A 20996-nucleotide genomic window follows, 5' to 3' on the forward strand; every position below is an offset into this window, starting at 1 on the left:
TTTCATGTTATTTCCCGCACCATATTCCGATGGGATACGCCGCTGGTGGCGTACTCGTGCTTGATTGTGATAGAAGAGGCGCGGGATATCGTGGGTGGGGTGGATGCGGATGAGGCGATTTGAACGGTGACAAGGCATCCCTCACATAGTAATTCCAATACTCTTTTTTGGGCTGGTCAATATGCAGGCCATTGGGAAGACTATTTGTACTTCTCTGCTAGGGGCGAAAGGGGGAGAGCTATCGAAGAGGCGGGAGTGATGAGTATGCGTTTTTTGTTTCATTTCAAAAGAAAAGCGGACTGGAAATAAGTTCAAACATTCAAGACTGGGATTTTAGTTAGATTCGAGTTTTCTTGGCCACACAACGACGGTTCTTTCCTTTCCACTGCACCATTTCCGCTACAATATTTTCTCTACTTACTAAAAAGACATTTTTTTAGTCTTCTTTATTTCCTTCTCATCATATCGCCCTAGTCTCCCGCAAGATCACCCAAACATTGATATACGGGAGAGCTTTTCCATTTTGGACTAATTTCAATTGCGCTGCCCTTTTTGCTTATTACTGCTCTATTAGTCGCCTGTTTGGAATCTATCTATATTAGTCAAATAGAATTGCATTTGCCATCAATTTTTTTGCAGCGTTTTTTCTTCAGTTTTTTTTCTTTTCCGCCTCTCGTTTGTATAATTGCGTCTCAGCACATATCTCTGCTTGACGCCCGGCGCTGTTTTCCGCTTGCTCTTGCGGAATACAAATAATCTAGGTACGTATTTTTTGTGAAAATGCCAATTTTTTCCTTAGCACAGGTGACAATATGCTTATTTTTGCCGCGTGGGATGAGTAGTGCTGCATTCCCCGAACATATTGTGCTACCCTTCCTTGTTTGCCTTCTATTATCTACAATACAAGTAGCAGTCTCTTTCTGTATAATTGCTTGTATTCGCACCCTGTGCCTTGGAGCTGCGAATTATCAGCAGACCACGCTGTTATTGTACATTGGGCTGCACGCTACAGCTAGTCACTGCCATGTTTGGCCCGCACTCTTTTTCATCATACTTTAAAAGCAGCCTTGTCTGCTGCGGCGATACCAACAGGCACACAAAGCGCAATAATTGAAAAAACAGGTTTATATTTTTCATTGCTATTTTATTCTCGCAGCAACATAAAAAAACCTGAAATGAACCGCAGCTGCTTGCGTGCTGCTGCCGCATTTTTCTTTTTTCCCTTTCCGTTTCTGTCCTGGTATTGCGAGTGTGCGTGCATGATTAGCCTTGTATTTTTATGTCTACCCGGTACTTTTTTTCCCTGTGCTGCAATCCCTCGCTGTAATACGAAACACCTTAATTTTGGATGCACATTCCTTGCTCCCTTGAAAATTTTTTATTTCCCCTGCCTTGGCCCAGTTTTCGCTTCTCGCAAATCGCATTTGAAGAGTGCTAAATGTCGATGTGCATGGCAATCATTTCTGCAGTGCTGTTCTTCCTTTTCTATTTTAATTTTTGGCTAACGCGGTCACCCAGAATATTGAAAATTTGTTGAAAAATGCAAGTTTCTAAACCGGGCAATGTAATTTCTGCTTTCTTTTTGAAAGATTGGATGCAAACTACCATTTTAAGCCATGGAGGAGGGGCCAACAATGTGATATGATTTCGCTCTGTTAATGTCATTTTATCAGTTAAAACAAATTGACATTCATTCATTTACTTTTCCATTAATGTCAAATATTTTTGTCCTTGTTGCCGACGTGCGTCTTTACACCAACGTTACTAATTAATTTTCTATTGTCTCTGTTCAAACAATGCTCGTTTCAATTATTTCTTTTTGTTTGTAATTATCCCACTGACCAATAGTTGCAGCCGTGGTCGCCGTAGTCGCGTTAGTAATAGTACCACGAATAAGTAACATCCACCGGTTCTCATTTACCTTATAACCCTTTCACAATCTCACTCTCTCTATTTCTCTCTCTACAAGCACACGCACGCTCCCTCTTTTTGGCGCTCGTGCTTATCAAGCCTTTTATTCCCCACACTTCCCCCCTTTTCACCCGACCAGAGAACGCCCGATGATCCCAAGCGGGGCTCTGTACACAGCACCAATTGTACCGATTCACTCAGCCATGGATCACACGCCCTCATCATCGTCGCAACCCTCAAGCAGCATTGAAGAGAGCAGAGAGTTCCACACCAATAGTGCTGTGCCAGGGTCTCTATACCCTTCATTTACCAACCCATTTGCTGCGTCCCCTGCTTTATCGTTGCGAGCGTTTTCTGATAATACTAATGCCACGATGTGGAGGCCACATCCATTATCAGGGGTCGCTAGTAATGCCCACGATATATTTTCTACGCAGACGCCTGTGCACGGTTTGTCGCAGCCCGGGTCGAGCTCATTTGGACGCGGCGGGATGCAGCGTCAGTCTTTTGACCTGTGCATGTTGCCGATAACATCCCAGCAGCAGCAACATAATTTTCAACTGCACGCTACGCCAACACCAACACCGACGGCAGCAACATCCGCGGGAGCACCTGCGTTAACCCCAGCTGCGCCCTTGGCCACAGCAAAAGTTGAAGAAGTTGCCTCACCAGTCGATGCCTCGTCGCCCACGAGCAACAACAACAACGATGCGGCAGCACCAGTAACGGCAGAAGCGGCAGTAGCAGCAACATCCGGCTCCAATCTCTCCGACATTGCACTCCTCCTGAGTGGCGCCATCAGCATAAAACCAGGCACCACAGGAAAACCGCCATACTCGTACGCCACGCTCATAACGTTTGCGATTCTCCAAAACCCTCGCAAACAAATGACGCTCAGCGAGATATATAGCTGGGTCATGGGGCAGTATTCTTATTTTGAGACTGCTGGCACTGGGTGGAAGAATTCTATCAGGCACAATTTGTCACTTAATAAGACTTTTGTGCGCATTCCGAGGCCCGTCAACGAGCCCGGGAAGGGCGCGTATTGGACGGTTGATCTGGCTGTACTTGAAGAAACCATGCATAATCGGCCAAAGCCGCCGCCTCATCGGTATTCGCTGCCCCATATTACGCTGGATGGTCCCGAGGCGGGGTCTCGCGCAGCAGGGATGAGTTCGATGGGGTCCTCATCATTGTCGGCCGGCGCCGTGCCTATGGGTGCTGGTGGAGGGTTCCAAATGGGCCTTGCGCCACAGCAACAGCAGAGTCAGTTTTCTGGTGACCAGCATGGATTCTCGGCGAGTCGCTCGTTGATGATGGGTATGGCATCAAGGGTAGGAGGCGACTTTGATATGATGCCCAGGCTTTCCCCAGCATCATCGTCCCTGACACCTGGCGGAGCGCACGCATTGCGTCGAGCATCGCTGCAAATATCCCCGATCCACAGATATCAGCCATACTCAATGGCCGGGATGCCGCCACTACCGCCGCCACCGCACTACAATATAAGCAGCAACCATATGCAGGCGCACCACCCACACATGTTTAACATGATTAGCTCATTTGCTACTCCCATCATGGCTCCTCTCCAGCCGCCATCATCAGTACGCTCTCATGCGGCGAGCAGGACTGCTCATACGATTCAGCCTGCGACGATCCAGCCGCACTTGCACGGAGGAATATCGTCTGCCGGGTTTCTGGGAATCAACAACTCTGCGGGTGCCGATCCAGCATTGCAATCGGCCACTCCCCTTAGTGCCGACACCGCCTCTGCCAGTAGCAGGAGCAACACAGTCACGAACAAGCAAATGGAGCAACTGTCCTTGCAATCGCACCTTTTAGTCAAACCAACGCCGTCGTTGCCCGAGTACCTCTTGGCGCCGCACCAGAACGTTGCAAATATCGTGAAGCAGAAGCAATACCAGACTGCTTCACCCGAGAGCAGGAGTGCTGGGAAGCTGTCAGAGTCTGTGGCAACTAAAACACCCACCAGAAATATGGTTGAAAAAGAACATTATGAGGCGGAAAACGCCGGGGATGACTCGCAGATGGCGAGACGACAAAAGGCGCAAGATGGAGAGTTTGGCGACATATCGACGTACTTTACGTTTGGTGATGCCTCAGAGTCCAAGCCCAACGACCCGTCAGATACCAATTAGTTGGCAATACATTTTTTCTTATTTTATCTTTTATTTTGTGTCTCTGGTTTGTGTTGTAAATATCAAATATTTTCAAATATACGGATACTGCAAGCGGTCGGTCTCAGTTTTTCTCTTCTGCATTTTTACTGAATTGTCAAAACTCAAAATGACTGTCGCGTAATGGCTAGCGTTGGGCGCCTAAACAAGAGGAAAAATATAAGCGCCGCGCTGTAGGAACTTGGGGTGGTAAAATAAGTCAGCTGTAATGACAGCGCAAAGGGAACCACCGGCGAAAGGAAAAATGATTTTTTGCGTAAGCAAATTCGTTTCACGTATCTCTAGAGTTCGTTCTCGAGAGCAGCATTAACAGTTTTTTTACATAGTGCTGAGCTCGCTCTTGACCTCCAAAGTTGCACCCTTGCAATCGAACATGTGCAAGGTTTGCTCTGGGCTCAATTGTTTTGATAGCCAGGTGCTCGATGCCGTAGTTTTCGACGATCCGCTTGGAGCACTAGAACTGGGTTATTGTGCGGCTTTTCACTTTTTCCCACCCTGTGCAGGCTGCCGGCGATAGTGCCGCCCTTGTATATGTGCTATTAATCTGGTAATTGTAATTATTAATGACGATTGTTGTTGCTCATGCGGCATTTAGTCTTTAATGTCCAATCAGAAATATCAATTTAAATGATGAGATCAATTCGCAATCCAATTCTATTTTTAAATTGCACACAATACAAACGCACACATTGAAAAGAGCAAGGGTATCCTGATAAGACGCTCAGACTGAGTGAGAAAAGGAAAAAAGGTCCCTAAAAGCAAAAAACAAAAAACAAAAAACAAAAGGCAAAAAGCAAAACAAAACGAGCTTACAAACTCTGAAATGTGTAAAGGGAAATAATATAGGGAACTGATTCCTTTATAGAAAATTTAGGATTTACCCTGAATTCCTTTGTAAAAAATTTTATTTTCCAAAACAGCAAGAGAAGAAAATTTTCCAAGAATAACATTAGGCGTTTTTTTTGCTCTGCTCAATTTAAAAAATAATTTTTTTATCCTGTTTCTTCGTCTGGGAATAAGCAGGTGAAACACCATTACAAAGTGATTATCAAATGTGATGCCGCTGTGAAGCAAAAAAAACAAATGTATATATGCAAGGTGAGAGTTTTTGCTCCCTTATTTTTTCGCATCTTCTTTTGATAAAATTGCTTCTTTTTTCTCTCTACATTTTTTATTTTCGAGCACTTGGCATTTTCTTCTTCATTATCGCACATAAACAAACACGAACACGAACATACACATACACGAACACACATAATATATCACTTCGACCAAACCAACAATAATTAACATAATGGGTATATTCAAAAGCAGAGGCAACGATGCAAACAAGCCGGGCATCGGTATGGATAACGGAGCGACAGTCCTTGTGAGCATCGAGGACCATGAAATACTGAGCAACACGATGGGCACAACAAACAGCTTTTCGGGCGTCAACGGGCGCCGGCGGAGATCTATTGGCGAGCTGAAAAATTCCATGTATTCGCTGGAAAGCAGTGACGAGGAGGACAGCCAGCAGCAGAATACTGCAGCCGGGCGCCAGCGCCGCAACTCAAATGCCGGAGTCAATGCGAAGGGCGACGCGGACGGAAACGGGTTCCCAACAATCGAAGGATACACAGTGATGGGCAGGATCGGAGAGTAAGTTATAAAATGCTGAATGTTGGGCAGTTGCTTGTATTTAATTGTGACATAAATGTGAGAAATGTCGTACATATTGGCTATTTACTAATTTTAATACCGCCTCACACGCCATTTAATTTTTCTACTCATGATAGAGGCGCGTTCAGCAAGGTATACCGCGCGCGGCAGAACGCCACGGGCGAGGACGTGGCCATCAAGGCGATCTGCAAGACCGGGTTGACGGCAGTGCAGACAGCCAACATCCATAAGGAGGTAGCAATCATGGACAGCCTGCGGCATCCGCGCATCATCAAGCTGCACGGGTTCTGCGAGTCGCACGACTACTTTTACTTGGTGATGGAGTACGCCGAGGGTGGCGAGCTGTTTGACCGCGTGCTGCAGCTCACGTACCTCAGTGAGCGGCTGGTGCGCCACGTTATCATTCAAGTAGCCGAAGCAGTGCAGTACCTGCACGCTAACGGCATTGTGCAGCGCGATCTGAAGCTGGAAAACGTGGTGTTTGAGCCTATCCCGGTGGTGTCGACAGGCACAAAAGAGATGAAGAGGCAGGGCGACACGGGCGACAAGGCCGAGGAGGGCCTTTTCGTGCCGGGCGTCGGTGGCGGCGGCATTGGGCGCGTCAAGCTAATTGACTTTGGGCTGAGCAAGGTTGTGTGGAACCAGGCCACGCACACGCCGTGTGGCACAACAGGGTACGCGGCGCCCGAGGTCGTGCGCGATGAGCTGTATACAAAGTCCGTCGACATGTGGGGCATCGGCTGCATGCTGTACGCAATGGTGTGCGGCTTCCCACCGTTCTACGACGAGGACGTCAAGGTGCTGACGCGCAAGGTGGCACTGGGCCAGTACGAGTTCCTATCGCCGTGGTGGGATGAAGTCAACCCACAGATCAAGAACCTGATCCGCAACCTTCTGGAACTGGATCCCGCGCGCCGCTTCACCATTCAGGACTTTATGCGACACCCGTGGGTGGTCGAGGGTCTGGACGAGATGTACGACAACGCAGCTGTCGCGGCTGCCGCGCGGTCATCGGTCAACAAGAGGCGCAACCGCATGACGCAGCTCAATGGGCTCGGCAGACAGCCTGTGTTGAACCAGGTTATGCTCAACAACCAGCAGCTGCACCAGGGCCAGTTCTCGCCACGCAACACAATGAAGCACGCATACGACCTGGCATACGCTATGCGGCGACTCGGCGACGACGAGTCGGCCTTCCAACGTTATGCCAGCACACCTGTGTGGGAAGAGGCCTTTGGCCAGCACGGCATCAAGAGCCCCGGCCCACTAAACGCCAATTTCCCGACTCGTCAAACCAGGCCGCGCGAGCCTCCGACGCCACGCACGCAGAACCTGGCCACAGGCTGGGTCAACATTCAGGCTGTAGCCACACCTATACAGCAGCGCCACTGCTGGCAGGGTACCACGCTGGGAAGCCCTGTTGACTTGCACGCCGCTGAGGCTGATCTCAACCTCATCTCGCGCGTGCTCGATATGCCCATCAAGAAGCACCGGTCAAATAATGGCGTCACGACGCGCGCGGCCAAGCAGGCTGCCCTGTTGGCCGCCGCGGCTGCGACCACAACTTCGGACGGCAGAAACTTGTTCTCACTCAACATGGGCGAGGCCACGCTGCTCAAGCGCCGCTTCATCTCTTAGAACTTTAACATGTGCAAAACTCCATCTTTCTTTTTTCTATATTTCTTTCATATTCTATTAAAAATTTCCATTTACCATTATTTCAACTTGTGCGTGCTTGGTGACATTCAGCACTGTTTACTCGGCATCCTCGTCCTCGTTCTCTTCTTGGGGACGCTCCAAGAACATCTTGTTGCCCCACACAAAGATCGACTGCACCTCAGGCACGCTCTCAGCCTCACGAGTCACAATGTTCTCTGCCAGCGCCCGAGCCAGCTCCCCATCCACGCCAAACGCCTCGCCGTCCCTCTTGATAGCCGTCACCAGGGCGCCCTGGTCCGTACGAGTAACAAACGACACAATCACACGGTCACCGAGCGCAGCCACATCCGTCGGGACCGCCTCCAAATCCACGACCATCGGTCTGCCAAATCCACTGTTCTCCGCCATGGGCAACACAAGCAGCGCCGGGATCCTCTCCACAGCCACCACAAAGGCACCCAAAGCCTCGACCGCTCTGACCCTCAACACACCGTAGCGCTCGGTGGCAGCCGACCGATCATGGAATGTGTTCTCACCGCACAAAGCCTTGCCATTTTCGTAATACACATGCAGGTACTCTGCAAGCTCAATGGTCTGCAGGAGCTCACCTGTGGAAATACGCCACAGTCTGACAGTGCCGTCGCCGGATCCGGTTACAGCCACAGTAGGCGCAAACTCAGCGGTCGCCACACTGGTGACAAACTCGCGGTGACCCAGACCGAATGCCTCGATATTGTATGCATTCGGGTACTTGCTCACGCGCAGCTTTTCGTCGCGATCGCACGAAAGTACATACGTAGGGGATCCGTACGAGAAGCCGAGGGAGCACAGGATGGAGACATGGCCCAGGAGCATCTCCGTAGGACCCTCGGACACCGTGGGGATGCGATAGGAGTCGCCAAATTTATCAGCTGTCACAAGGAAGGCGCCCTGTGGATCAAAGCAAATCGCATTAGTGCGCTTCTCCGTCTTGAGCTGGCGCTGCACCGCCCATGTCTTGGTGTCGTAGATCATGATACCCTTGTCTGCCGTGCAGATTGCAAAGAGCCGGCCGTCGCGGCTAAAACTGGCTGCGCGAATCGTCGTATCGCTTGGGTTGCTGTTGACGTCGCTGGGACCGGAAATCTTGGTCACATTGTTGCTGTTGGCTTGGGACTCGGATGTCGAGGCAATTATTTTGCCCGCGCTGTCGGCAACTGAAAAGTTGTTCTCTGACACAAAGACCACAATGCCCTGCGAGCTGGTTTCGACAAGTGAAACTGGAAAGCGCGCCATTATTAATATTATCAACAAAAAAAGTAAAAGACCGATGAACGATGAATTGAACGAGTACGAACGCGGATCAACGTCGGATAATATTAATTTTAAAAATAATTGATTTTATTTATGTACTATTGAGCTGCAAATACAACAAGCGGATTCGAGTATGGCATACATCACGTGTATACATAATATCATTTACACGGACTTATTACTTTTTTGCAGTGCCTGTGATGCTCGCATACATGGCGTCAATATCTGGACGGTAGTAGTCTGCGGCAATATTGCGGCGCAACTTCATGGTCGGCGTCAGTATGCCGTTACTTTCAATATCAAACGGTCTGTGGTCGAGCTTGATAGCCTTAAGGATCTCGTATCCCTGTAGCTTGGCCTTGCGCCCAGCATCGGCCAGCCTATCGCGCAGTGCACGGTTGACCTCGGCATGAGCGCAAAGCGCCTCTGGCGTAGCCGCAGGGCCGCTGATATTGGCAATATTTTTGGCCCAGGGCTCGAATGTCTCTAGATCCGGTACAATAACACCGACAAGGCAACTCTGCAGCGAATCGCCATGGACAAACATCTGCTGCACAAGACTGTCCTTCCCGTAGATATTCTCAAGAGCCTCGGGAGCAACATACTCACCCTGGGACAGCTTGAAAATGTTTTTCTTGCGGTCAATGATGGAAACCGTGCCGTCGGTATTGATCTGCCCAATGTCGCCCGTGGATAGCCATCCTCCCTCAAGGATGGTCTCGGCGGTCTTTTTTGCGTCCTTGTAATATCCGCCAAAAACGCAAGGTCCGCGCACCATCATTTCGCCGCGTGGGAAAGGCTTGTCCGTCGACAGGTAGTTCATGTCGGGCACATCTGTAAGTTTCAGCTCCATCGCGGGCTGCGGAACACCGACACGGCCAGCCTGGTTCTCCGTGCTGACATTGACAACGCCCATACCGCAGGTCTCGGTGGCGCCCCAGCCCTCGGTGACCAGACAGCAGAAGCAAATGCGCAGAAACTGCAGCACGTTCTTGTCGATGGGCGCGCTGCCTGTGAGCACAAACTCGAGGTTGCCTCCCAGTAACGCGCCAATCTTGCGGAACAGTATGCGGTCCCAAAACATATGGGTGTTGCCCTTTCCAGCCTCCAAATTGGCCATCTTGTCGGCCACTGCCTTGCGCGCAATGACGCCCGTCAGTCCTGGCGCATGGATAGTGCCGGCTACTAGGCGGTCGTAGATGCGGTTGAGTAGGCGCGGCACGCTGGTGAAAACATTGGGACGCAGCGTCTGGAGATCGTCGACGACATTGAGGATGTTGCCCGAGTACATGCCAATACGCCCGCCCGCAGACATAATGTACACCTCGACAAACCGCTCGTAGATGTGTGCCAGGGGCAGGTACGCCAGGGCGACAGGAATCCCCTTGAGCGGAATAAGGAAAGGCGCGACGCGCTGCACGTAGTCCATGTTTCTGTGCAGGATCATCGCCGCCTTAGGTGTGCCCGTTGTTCCCGATGTGTAGCAGAGACAGAATATGTCATCAGGCTTAGGCGTGCGAGGGTGCACGGGTGACTCGGCGCCCAGTGCCTCGACGGCCGCCAGATCGTAGAGCGCAATGTCCATGGCGTCCGCCCACTGCATCAGCACACTGACGCTGCTTGTGTTGAACGGGCTCGGGAGGGACTCTTCCCTTGTCTCGGGCGCAAAGCTGTCCAGCGACACAACAACCTTGAGCTTCGGCAGCTTCTCGCGCAGCTTGAGGATCTTGGGCACCTTGTCAAGGGAGCACACAAGTATTTCAATTTCTGCGTGATTGAGAATATACTCGATTGAATCCGCGCCCAGCGTATCGTACAGCGCGACCGAGTACCAGTTCTGCGACACTGCTGCGTAATCCGCCAGCACCCACTCCACCCGGTTGATTGCATATAAGCCCATGGGTAGCCTGGTCAGAGCGCTTATATCTGAGTCGGGGCGCACGTGCTTTTGCATTAAATGCACGAGTCCGCTGCCAATTTTTAGCGACCGGTCGTAGGCCTCGCCGTACGTCATCCACTGGAAGTCGCCAAACTTGTTTGCATCCTTGTTGTACACGCGCCGACCGAGAAAATCGGCGTTGGGGTGAGTTTTGGCGGAGTACTGCAGCATGCCGAGCACATTGTCGGGGAGCACCTCGCGGTGGGGCGGCATCTCAGGCGAGTCCTTGGTGAGGTGGTTGCGCAGAATATACGTGCTTCCCGGAACCTCAGAGTTGGGGACGCGGTAGGACTTTGTTTCTTTGGCTGGAGGAGACATGAGCGAGTGATAATATTAAGGATGTGAGAATGTGGATGGATGAATAGAGAAAAAAAAGAAAATTACAGTTGTTGGTTTGTTGGTTTACGTGTTTCTGTATGTTTCTGTGTCTGGGGGACAGGAGGGGGAGTATTGAGAGTTGAAGAGTATAAAAGGGCAAAGTTTACGAAAACAAACAAAAAAATTAATAGTGAGAGAAGTAGAAAGGGGACAGGAGAGATTGGGTTGATATAGAAAATATTCAGTGACCAAATTTGAATGATTACGCCGTTATTCGAATGCTATTTATTTATCCTATCCACAAGTAGCAGCATGTGCTTGCGTATCTTACCGCTTCCACAATCGCTTTATTTTTTCTTGCCTTGTGAAAATTCTTGACAAATGCAATATTTAAACGATACAGATAGCCGATGCGGATTGCCAATCGTTTCCCCACCCTATTTTTCTCTCACAATAATGGAAACAATGCCTGGCCCTCATGTTTAAATTGCTGGCAAGGTGCAATGGATTCTCTCGCTTTCAGCTGCTGCTGCCGATTCTCGGAGCAGATGATCCGGCAGCACTATTTTAATTGATAAATTGATATTCACATGAATTTTTAAAAAAATGTATTCCCGATTATTTTTACTGTTATTTTTTTACACGTGAGTGATAGACACGCAAAAAACTCATTCCGCGGCCACCCACATGCAAGCGCCTGATCTAATCTACGCCTCTTCAGTATACGGAGGAGGGGGATCAAGAATCTCTCTCTCATAGCCACTGTCGCGGTACTGGCGCCTGGGCCGATCGCCATGGTGGAGCGAGCTGAGTGGTCGGGTCCTCGAAGCCGGGATCAGCTCAAACTGCACAATAAAGAATGTCCGGCGATTATCCCTCGTGCGGCACTCATAGCGCAAGGGCATATCGCCGTTGAAAAATGGCATTGGCTCGACGACTGAATTAGGCATACGAACGCACTGGTGGTTGACATCAATGAAGGGCGAATAAAAATCAAACGCATATGTCTCATCGGGTTTGATCTTCCAGCGCTGCCGGCGGGAGGATTTCTCAAAATGTCGGCGGCGTTTCTTGCTGTCCTTGTTCAACGTATCCTTGATGGGGAAGTACTCGGCTACGCGACCGTCCGAGTCAAAGGCGCCGTCGATGGGCTGGATTTGGCGGATGATCTTGTTGTTTATCTCGGGAACCTGCTCTCTCTCTGAGCCATGCAAGTCGCTCTTCCAGTAGGATAGCTTTTGCACGGTGGATAGCAGCGGGCTGGTAGCCGAGGGTGTGTCAGATTTCATGTCCAGGACAAGAGTCCGGTCCATGCGCCTCATGAACCACTCAAAAAGACCCGTGAAGGGCGGAAGCGGGAGACGTTGATCGAAATAATTGCCAAACATTATATTATCGGCGGTCAACCCGTGGCCTATAAACTGGCCAACAACCTGGATTGAATAGAGGGCCTTGCGGCTGAACCCGTTGGCAAAGTACTCGGCCTGCGCGGGCGGTGGGTGGCATGGATCGGACATGAGTCCGTTGAATCCAAAGACGCGCACGGTAATATAGCCCTTGAAGTGCGGCGTGTCGATCAGCATCGGTGTTCGCTCGTAGTTGACGTCTATAGTCTCGAGGTGCTGCATATCAGGTCCTGCGCGCACGCGCAGTACGTAGTTGGCATTGCGTTGCAGGACTATCCGCTGCGACGATATTGGGTCATAGAGGTTTTGTGAAGGTATGAGGCCTCCGCCCAAAAGTCCGCCAAGCATCATGGTTGTAAAATTTGGCTGTAGATTTTGGCGGGTATAATTACAAAACTATCTGGAATGTGTTTTGTGGAAACAATTTGTGTTAAAAATGTAGGATATTTTGTCGTGTTTTTTGAATATAAAGATGAAAATACGTTAAATTTTATACTTTATTTTTTGCTGTGCCGGGCGCAACATGTGCTATTTAAACCAAGAATGTGTAGCGGCACAATATTTTTTATCAATATGTTTGTTATTTTGTACAACTTGAACATGGTACAGCAAAAAACACAAGATCACTTGCGCACGACGTATATTTGTTTATTTGTTTGTGGAGGCGCTCAACATTTTTAAATTGTATATTTGCTCGCACAAACACATATGTTATTATTTCCTCCCCAACCGTTCCGTTCTGCGATACACACAAAAATAAAGAAAGAGGCGAGAGTGGATTGAGCCAAAACCAACAAAATTCAAAATTGATCCAAAAACAATGTCTCAATCATCAGATCATGGTGATTTAGAAATTCAATCACGCAAGAAAAAATTTTTGAGGCCTCACAAAAACTTTACTCAATTGATCTGTGTGAAAAATAGCATTCATTTCAGAGCGTAAAAAAAGAAAAAAAAGTTTTCAATAATTTTTTTTCAGACTGGTGGGCAAAAAGTAACAAAAGGAAAATTTTCTTGGACTTGTATTTACTCCACTTCTTCTCTCTTATTTTCATTGTGTCTCATAATAATATTTATTTTTTTGTACTTTCACTATTTTTTTTAGTTGCTCTTGTTGGTAGTTTATAACTGTAGTCAAGCACGATCTTACTATATTACAAGCTTCCCTCCTGTTAACTTTCCCTTTCTGTTTTTTAAACACAAGTACATCAAATTTCCATATAAATCAAAATGGGTTTCCCTCAGCGTGGTGGTTTTGGCGGCGGTGACCGTGGTGGTCGTGGTGGTGCCCGCGGTGGTTTCGGCGGTGGTCGCGGCGGAGGCCGTGGTGGCTTTGGTGGTGACCGTGGTGGCTTTGGCGGCCGTGGTGGAGGCCGTGGTGGCTTTGGCGGCGACCGTGGTGGTCGCGGCGGTGCCCGCGGCGGCTTTGGCGGCCGTGGTGGAGGCCGTGGTGGCTTTGGCGGCGACCGTGGTGGTCGTGGTGGTGCTCGTGGAGGCCGTGGTGGCGCTCGCGGCGGTGCCCGTGGCGGAGCCAAGGTTATTGTTGAGCCCCATCGTCATGCCGGTATCTTTGTTGCCCGCGGCAAGGAGGATCTGCTGGTCACCAAGAACCTGGTTCCTGGCGAGGCCGTCTATGGCGAGAAGCGGATATCCGTTGATGGTCCCGATGGCACTAAGGTTGAGTACCGCGTGTGGAACCCCTTCCGCTCCAAGATTGCTGCCGGTATCCTTGGCGGTGTTGACCACATCCACATTGCGCCCGGCAAGAAGGTGCTTTACCTGGGTGCCGCCTCCGGCACTACCGTCTCCCACGTTGCTGATATTGTTGGCCCCGAGGGTGCCGTCTACGCCGTCGAGTTCTCACACCGGTCGGGCCGCGATCTGATCAACATGGCCAAGAAGCGTACCAACGTTGTGCCCATTGTTGAGGATGCTCGCTACCCCCAGAAGTACCGCATGCTTGTGCCCATGGTTGACGTCATTTTTGCTGATGTTGCCCAGCCCGATCAGGCCCGCATCATTGCGCTCAACGCGCACCAGTTCCTCAAGAACAGCGGCCACATTGTTATTTCCATCAAGGCTAACTGCATTGACTCCACCGTCGAGGCCTCCAAGGTCTTCGCCAGCGAGGTCAAGAAGCTGCAGGAGGAGAAGATCAAGCCCAAGGAGCAGCTGACCCTTGAGCCCTATGAGCGCGATCACGCCCTGGTTATCGGTGTCTACCGCCCGGACAACTAAAATGATTTGAAAACTGATTCTCGTTGGCGAGACGCCAATTCTTTTGTTTACTATTTTTTGGCGTTTCTATACATCATTTTTGAATTCTTCTCTTTTTCCACTTTATTTTTTTCTTCAATTTCACATTACAAAAAATTTTTACTCTTTCGGTTTTTTCCCTCAGTTTCGCTTGCGATTGATCTTAGTAAATCACTGAATCAGTGAATGGGAAGGAAAAAATAATATATTGGCAAGCCGACTGGTTGCGGCCCATTTTCTTGTGCAGGCACGTGAACGAGACCTTGCATCTGCCACCTGCGCTTAGCAAACTTTTTTTTGGAAATGTTTACTTTTTTGCAGCAATGCAAAATTGGGGAGGAAAATGTCGCCAAGTGTTCGCTATTTTTCCTTTCTGAGACCAAAACCACCAGTTCCGAATATACTTTTCAATTCGCTTTCAACGATCACATCGAATGGATAGCTAGAAAGGGTAGCAACATTGTGGCTTTCTTAATTCAAGTCCTAAGTGGAAAACAACAACAAAAACATAGATAATGCCCATTTCCTCGCATATTTTTCTACCCCCCACCAATGGTAGTACAAATTGACAATGCAACAGAAAACCCCGACATCTGTGTTTGCATATGTCTGCTGCAGAAGAAGAAGAACAAAAAGAAAACAAGAACATCGACTGAATAAAAAAATGCGCTACAAGAAAATCCCGCGGATGAACAGGAGAGTAGCAGGAAAAATGCGAGAGAAGCGCCGAAGGAAACGCCGAAGGAAAAAAGGAGTAAAAAACTTCAAAAAAAGCAAGACAAAATACACAATAAAACATTTTCACCCGGTTTACTCTTCTCTCTCATTTTTCCATTGCATTTTACGTACCATTTTTTATTATTCATATATTCCAACACAAAAAGCACAAAAAACATAAGCAACCTACAAATAACCTATACAAAAAACACCAAAATGTATAACTCGTTACCAAGCCGCAGCGCTTCCAAAGCCAGCTACACTGACCTAAAAACACCCATGGACACAGACGGTTCGGGGACGCTTATCCGGAAACTGTGGCATATGCGCAAGCCACGAAACATCTCTAGCTGCACGGACCCCTTTTCAGCATCCCTCATGTCGACAACAAAGCCGCTGGTCATCACGCGGGTAGACCAGCCATGGATCCGGCCGATAGATCTTCGGGCAGGACTGGATATTGGCGAAATAATACGCCTAAAAGACGAGCATATGATGGACTCCCCGCGCTCACCGATGCCGCCCGCTTCGCCCCAAAGCATAATGTCTGGGTTTTCCATGCGCACGGCCGTTAACCGCAATAGCGTGGGGATGGAATGCATGACAGATTCGCTGGGGCCGCCGTGCAGCCCGTCTATAGACACCTTTAGGCAGACGGCCAGTCCCCAGGCGCGCAACAGCATGACCAACGATTCGTTTGGGAAGCGCAAACTGCGCCATGACTACTTTCGTGTGGCCACGATGGATGGTAAACCAACCATACGCAACACCTACACCTGCCCTATTGCGCTGTGCCGGGCCTCCTTTGAGCACTTTGAGCACTTGCAGGCGCACTGGAATGAGCACCCGTGGAACCGTGGTGGTATATTAACACCCGTTTGCGACGGAGGTGTGCGCCGGTTGGGGTGGTGGGAGCATAAGAAAAAGTTCTTCGCATCTTTGGTGCAAGGACTCAGCGCGCCAGAGTTTCCCGAGACTGCAGAGGGTGGGCAGAGAAAAGTGCCGAGGAGGTCGAGGAGCATTGATGAGGTGTGTCGGTCAGACTATGGCGATATTAGACTGTTTGGAAAAAGAACATACCATGTGTCGCCGCGGGTCGTGCCCATGTGGCAGGTCACCCAGTGGGAGAACCAAAGGGATGCCTAATAGCTCCTTTCTCAAGAACATTTTTGCTATATATTTACCAAACTATGTATTCTTATTCAATTTTTAATCCAAATATTTTACAAACTTTTTTCCTTGTCTTCTCTGGTGTCTTAGCCACATATTCTCTATGCAAACCCTTTATTGAAAAGAAGTGTGCAGCACGCATGGCATAAGTGGGGGAGTTTATATAAAAGGTGGCGAGTGGCGAGTGGCTAATAGAAACGAGGCGTCTGTATGTGTGCCTTATTGTATTTGGCATTGCTGACCTGGCCATTATTCTTCTGCGAATGATCCTTTTTTATTGCTTCCTTGAAACAGCAACCATGTGGCTGAGAAACCTACATTTATACATCAAAATTAAAAGTAAAAAAAATGCATAAATGCCATTTATTTGCAAAAGCAATGTGTCATTATATTTTAATCTTGCCGCTTTTGCGCTAATGATCTTTAATTATGTCATTTTTCCACCCACATATTCACCAAGCATGAAATTGATTCTAGGTTGCACTACCACACACCCCTCCGGTTATTTTCCACTTTAACATTCTAGCTAGACTCTCGAGATAAGCAATAAATAAATTCGCCGCGCACATTTACCTCTCTCCATCTTTTGGCCTTAATATATAATCTAAAATAAAAGTCATTTTTCTTAGAATTTCTCACTTTTCCACAATTTTTGTAATCTTGTCATGTGCTTGTACTTTGTGTCGCTCTGTTTATGTCCAATTTATCTTAATTTTATTGCTTTTTTATTAGTATTAGGTGAAATAAAAGCGGCATCCGTGTTTTCAATGGAGAATCAATAAATGTGGCATTAAAGTATGACCACACAAAAAACTTTTTGATGACAACGCCACTTTCTTTTTACGCCTTGTGCCTTATTTTTATGGATTTTTTTATACATCTTGTTTTTATCTTCCAGTACATATACTGACGTCCTCTGCCATTTACCCTCGTTTTTCTTAGTTTTACTTAATTTTATTATTTGCTTATCCCAACCAATTGCATATTCAACACTCTTGACACCACTTTTTTGGTATTTTCACTTTGAAACATTTTTTGTCTTTCTCCACCGCCCCCCAAAAATAAAAAATTTGCATTAGCGGGGCAGCAAGCACAGGCCGTCCATCATCCCTTTTTTTGTCTTTCGCCCCTCATTTAATTGCAGAGTGCCCTTTTCTTATACAGGACTGACTGGCTGGCCAGCACAAACAGAAATACTTATATATAGAGTCTGGAATCCGAGCAACCCAATAAATTTTTTAAGCCATTTGCAACTTTAATCGTTTTTCCATTCTCTCCTATACTTTTATATTCTTATTTGGTTACTTTATAGTCAATAACCTTAGTCATATTAAATCAATTATTTGTACTACGATACCGTCTGTTACAACAATGACCAGAGGAAACAGCAACCGGCTAGAATTCGAACTGGATCAGCCTGATATCGTACTGCGGGGTATGATCGATGACGCCCCAGGCACGCTTTTCTCAGGACGACTGGTCGTGAACCTGATAGAGCCGATTCGCGTTAAGGGACTCAAGGTGGTTCTTGAGGGCCATGAGCGTCTTGAATGGGAATATCGTAAGTACAAACTTTAAAAACCGTGTAGACAATGGTGTGTATTGAGCACACGTTTTTTGTTGTAACCTTGATTCATCTTTTTTGTGGACGTATCCAATTACGTGTTATTCGTCGTCTCTTTCGCAAAACTTCTCATTTTCTTTGCCCCAATATTGGGTTCAAGTTTTTTTCTTCGTCAGCAACAAAAGGGGCAACGGTGATCACTTTGTTTTCCCACCCCCTTTTTCTATCGCCTAATATGGCGTTGTCGGATTTAAACAACATTGCCTTTGCTGCCCTCTTTTCCTTTTGGTGATGCACTGCGCAGCAAAACAAATTGTTTGAAAGGGTGGGTTTTGTTAATGCAGAGCGCCTCTTCATATTTTTCGAAATCACCTTTTACCAATACCCTTGAACAATCACAATGCTTCAAGAAAAAAAAAACCAAAAGAGCTCCTTGATTGTCTTTGGTTGTTCCAAAAAAATCAGTACGACGAGTATGCTTGCTTGTCCATTTCGCCTTTTGCAAATGCGTGTTTATATCTGCACAGTTCCGTAGGTACATTAATTACTTTGTTTTTAATAGTACCTACACACCCACACACACCCGCGTTTTGGCAGCAAAAAAGCACCTTTTATTTGTCTTTGTCTTTCTGGCCACGAGATTTCGGCTGCATGGGCAACCTATCTCTTTTAGATTGTTTTTGCTTTTGCCTGAGCATATGCAAGATGCCAAAAAAAGTGTCTGTATGCCGCGTTAAAATTTCATTGTTGCTAAATCTGTTTACTGTTGTGCATTTATTAATAACGAACACACACTCACACCCACATCAACATTTACGCTGTGCCACTTTCCTTTTTTAGAGAGCAACGGCATTGCATCAACAGTGTTCCACCGCGAAAGCACACCAATCACGCATAAATGGACGTTCTTCACAACCAGCGATGGGAGAAAGGCAGAGACATGGGAAGCTGGCCGTCACGAATTCCCCTTCTCTGTCGTCTTCCCAGGCAATATGCCTGAGACAATCACTCTGCCGTACGCCAAAGTATCCTACCAGCTCAAAGCCACGCTCCGGCGCACAGGCATCATGGCAAATCTCTCCACACAACAGGAGCTCTCAGTGAAGCGCGACTTGAACATTGACCGGAGCTTCGGCACCGGCGCTATCGACGTTGAGAACCGGTGGCGGAATGACCTCGAGTTCCGGGTAATTTCAGACGCCGACACGTTTACGCCGGGAGATCAACTGAAGGCGCACTTTACGTTCCAGCCGCTGGTCAAGCATATTCACTTGATCAAGATCGGCGCTGTGCTGAAGGAGTATGTCAGATGCCATACACCCTTGGGCGAGGCCGAGAAGACTGTGTCAAGGGTGGCAGCGTCGGTGGAGGTTGTGGCCAAAGGTGATGAAAGGCTGGAGGAGAGCGTACTGGGCAGACGGCAGTCTGTGGTTGTCGCCGGGCGGTCAATGGCGCCATCCCCAGGATTTTCCCGTACTGGCAGCGGCGTCGACCTGACGCACGCCATCGAGGAGCACCTGCAGCTGGCCATTCCCGCCGACCCCAAGCGGCTGCAATGCGACCATCTGTCGTCGTACATTGAAGTCACGCATAAGATTAAGTTCTCCATCCATTTCCGCGACAACGAAGGCCGTCCGCGCACACTCTGGGTCAGCGTGCCGATCTCCATAGTGCCGACGATCCTGGACACAGCGCACGGTCCATGCGCCGAGCTCCCCACGTACGCTAATGCGGCAATGGACCAGCGCATTGCCGTGTCCTCGCTCGACCCCGGACCACCCACCTACGACGTGGCCATCTCCGAGTCTCTCTCGCGCGCCTCTTCCTCGATTTTGTCCGAATCAACCGAAGGTATTACGCCCACGGATAGCTCGAGTGTATCTGTACATAGCGACGAGATGGCTGCTAATGAGGACCCTGTAGGGCATGCGCCTAGGGATAGGCGCGCGAGCGTGGTTATCCACACGGTTGATGAGAGTCGTCCGCTGGTGCACCCCACTGCGCTGCATAATTTCCTGCGCCGCCCTATTGTATTTCCCGCTTCGGCCGAGGTTACGCCGTTGCCTACCCCGTATGCGTCGCCGGTGGGGTCTCCGCAGCTCAAGTCATCTGACGAGTCATTTTCCCACCCCACGCATACTAGCTTGTATTCTGTCCTGTCTCGCAGGACCTAATTTATATTTTTAAATACTGTTAATATTACACGTTGATTTAATATACTAAACTAAAGTCCCAAATGCATGCATATGCCCTTAGTTTCTCGGAATTATGCGCGATGGTAACGATATTGTGTGTCGATGCTGACTCGACCCTACACTGGGACCGTCCAGCAGCCAATACGGACTTGCCGCAGGTAACGCTACGGACGAGCGATATGAAGGCGGCGGCGTATATACTTTTGGAAACCGCACAGGCGACTTTGCCCGTGGCGTATAAAGCGGCAGTTCGCTGACAATACTGTCGCACCTTTGACTGTCAGTGTTCAACTCCAACAGTTGCTCGAGTTGTGTTTCTTTGCGGCGTTTGGCCATGAAATAGACGCCTACTATGAGCCAAGTTAGGCAGCCTAGCAGTACTAATCCTGTGAATAATAGCAACCCTTCGATCGTGTTTAGCACCATGTGTTGTTTAAACTGTAGTGGTTCATTAAATAAAAAATTATAAAAAATAAGGGCAGGGAATATACTGTTTTATTTCTTTTACTTTTTAGGCAGAAAGATGTCGAAATAAAATTGTTTTATTGAAACTTTAAATAATGTAGAGAAATTGAAGGGCTAAAGAGAAAAATGCACAAAGCAGTTGTCCTTTATTAACCCGTGCTCGTTTTTTTAGCCTGCTGCCATCATTCCTCCTTTTTGACTTGGCTGACTGACTGGCTGACTGACCGATTGAATGTTTTGCTG

At 48.4% G+C, this 20996-nt stretch overlaps 9 protein-coding genes across 9 annotated transcripts; 5 read left to right on the forward strand and 4 right to left on the reverse strand.

Moving 5' to 3' along the window:
- Positions 1 to 2114: 2114 nt before the first annotated feature.
- BX661DRAFT_199111 (uncharacterized protein) lies at positions 2115 to 4070 on the forward strand (the record flags this gene model as incomplete). Its single annotated transcript, XM_051538297.1, has 1 exon — positions 2115 to 4070. The coding sequence occupies one exon, from the start codon at positions 2115 to 2117 to the stop codon at positions 4068 to 4070; it is 1956 nt and encodes a 651-aa protein (XP_051390742.1).
- Positions 4071 to 5239: 1169 nt separating this feature from the next.
- On the forward strand, positions 5240 to 7437 carry BX661DRAFT_154488 (kinase-like domain-containing protein). The gene is made up of 2 exons (XM_051533260.1): positions 5240 to 5750; positions 5888 to 7437. The coding sequence occupies exons 1-2, from the start codon at positions 5404 to 5406 to the stop codon at positions 7407 to 7409; spliced, it is 1869 nt and encodes a 622-aa protein (XP_051390743.1). The 5' UTR covers positions 5240 to 5403; the 3' UTR covers positions 7410 to 7437.
- On the reverse strand, positions 7438 to 8767 carry BX661DRAFT_184220 (WD40-repeat-containing domain protein). Its single transcript, XM_051536428.1, has one exon. It carries the CDS (start codon positions 8703 to 8705, stop codon positions 7527 to 7529), a length of 1179 nt encoding a protein of 392 aa, XP_051390744.1. The 5' UTR covers positions 8706 to 8767; the 3' UTR covers positions 7438 to 7526.
- Positions 8767 to 11265, reverse strand: BX661DRAFT_184222 (uncharacterized protein). The gene has a single exon (XM_051536429.1). The coding sequence runs from the start codon at positions 10978 to 10980 to the stop codon at positions 8902 to 8904; it is 2079 nt and encodes a 692-aa protein (XP_051390745.1). The 5' UTR covers positions 10981 to 11265; the 3' UTR covers positions 8767 to 8901.
- A 277-nt stretch (positions 11266 to 11542) lies between these two features.
- Positions 11543 to 12856, reverse strand: BX661DRAFT_184223 (uncharacterized protein). Its single transcript, XM_051536430.1, has one exon. It carries the CDS (start codon positions 12735 to 12737, stop codon positions 11688 to 11690), a length of 1050 nt encoding a protein of 349 aa, XP_051390746.1. The 5' UTR covers positions 12738 to 12856; the 3' UTR covers positions 11543 to 11687.
- A 507-nt stretch (positions 12857 to 13363) lies between these two features.
- BX661DRAFT_184224 (Fibrillarin-domain-containing protein) lies at positions 13364 to 14788 on the forward strand. Its single transcript, XM_051536431.1, has one exon. It carries the CDS (start codon positions 13617 to 13619, stop codon positions 14622 to 14624), a length of 1008 nt encoding a protein of 335 aa, XP_051390747.1. The 5' UTR covers positions 13364 to 13616; the 3' UTR covers positions 14625 to 14788.
- A 13-nt stretch (positions 14789 to 14801) lies between these two features.
- Positions 14802 to 15474, reverse strand: BX661DRAFT_184225 (uncharacterized protein). The gene has a single exon (XM_051536432.1). The coding sequence runs from the start codon at positions 15439 to 15441 to the stop codon at positions 15085 to 15087; it is 357 nt and encodes a 118-aa protein (XP_051390748.1). The 5' UTR covers positions 15442 to 15474; the 3' UTR covers positions 14802 to 15084.
- BX661DRAFT_184229 (uncharacterized protein) lies at positions 15458 to 16545 on the forward strand. The gene has a single exon (XM_051536433.1). It carries the CDS (start codon positions 15576 to 15578, stop codon positions 16503 to 16505), a length of 930 nt encoding a protein of 309 aa, XP_051390749.1. The 5' UTR covers positions 15458 to 15575; the 3' UTR covers positions 16506 to 16545.
- A 1355-nt stretch (positions 16546 to 17900) lies between these two features.
- On the forward strand, positions 17901 to 20267 carry BX661DRAFT_171792 (uncharacterized protein; the record flags this gene model as incomplete). Its single annotated transcript, XM_051533734.1, has 2 exons — positions 17901 to 18090; positions 18934 to 20267. 2 exons carry the CDS (start codon positions 17901 to 17903, stop codon positions 20265 to 20267), a joined length of 1524 nt encoding a protein of 507 aa, XP_051390750.1.
- Between the last annotated feature and the right edge of the window lie 729 nt (positions 20268 to 20996).

This window comes from Kickxella alabastrina (genome assembly GCF_025024165.1).
Source record: "Kickxella alabastrina strain RSA 675 chromosome Unknown BX661scaffold_15, whole genome shotgun sequence".
Lineage (NCBI taxonomy): Eukaryota > Fungi > Kickxellomycota > Kickxellomycetes > Kickxellales > Kickxellaceae > Kickxella > Kickxella alabastrina.

What these genes read in the sequence shown, in the direction of transcription:
- BX661DRAFT_184223 (XM_051536430.1), bottom strand. Translation starts at nt 12,737, where the DNA reads ATGATGCTTGGCGGACTTTTGGGCGGAGGCCTCATACCTTCACAAAAC.
- BX661DRAFT_154488 (XM_051533260.1), top strand. Translation starts at nt 5,404, where the DNA reads ATGGGTATATTCAAAAGCAGAGGCAACGATGCAAACAAGCCGGGCATC. An exon ending in GTGATGGGCAGGATCGGAGA is followed by an intron (nt 5,751 to 5,887) that starts GTAAGTTATAAA and finishes TACTCATGATAG; the next exon opens with AGGCGCGTTCAGCAAGGTAT.
- BX661DRAFT_184222 (XM_051536429.1), bottom strand. Translation starts at nt 10,980, where the DNA reads ATGTCTCCTCCAGCCAAAGAAACAAAGTCCTACCGCGTCCCCAACTCT.
- BX661DRAFT_184220 (XM_051536428.1), bottom strand. Translation starts at nt 8,705, where the DNA reads ATGGCGCGCTTTCCAGTTTCACTTGTCGAAACCAGCTCGCAGGGCATT.
- BX661DRAFT_184224 (XM_051536431.1), top strand. Translation starts at nt 13,617, where the DNA reads ATGGGTTTCCCTCAGCGTGGTGGTTTTGGCGGCGGTGACCGTGGTGGT.
- BX661DRAFT_184225 (XM_051536432.1), bottom strand. Translation starts at nt 15,441, where the DNA reads ATGTTTTATTGTGTATTTTGTCTTGCTTTTTTTGAAGTTTTTTACTCC.
- BX661DRAFT_184229 (XM_051536433.1), top strand. Translation starts at nt 15,576, where the DNA reads ATGTATAACTCGTTACCAAGCCGCAGCGCTTCCAAAGCCAGCTACACT.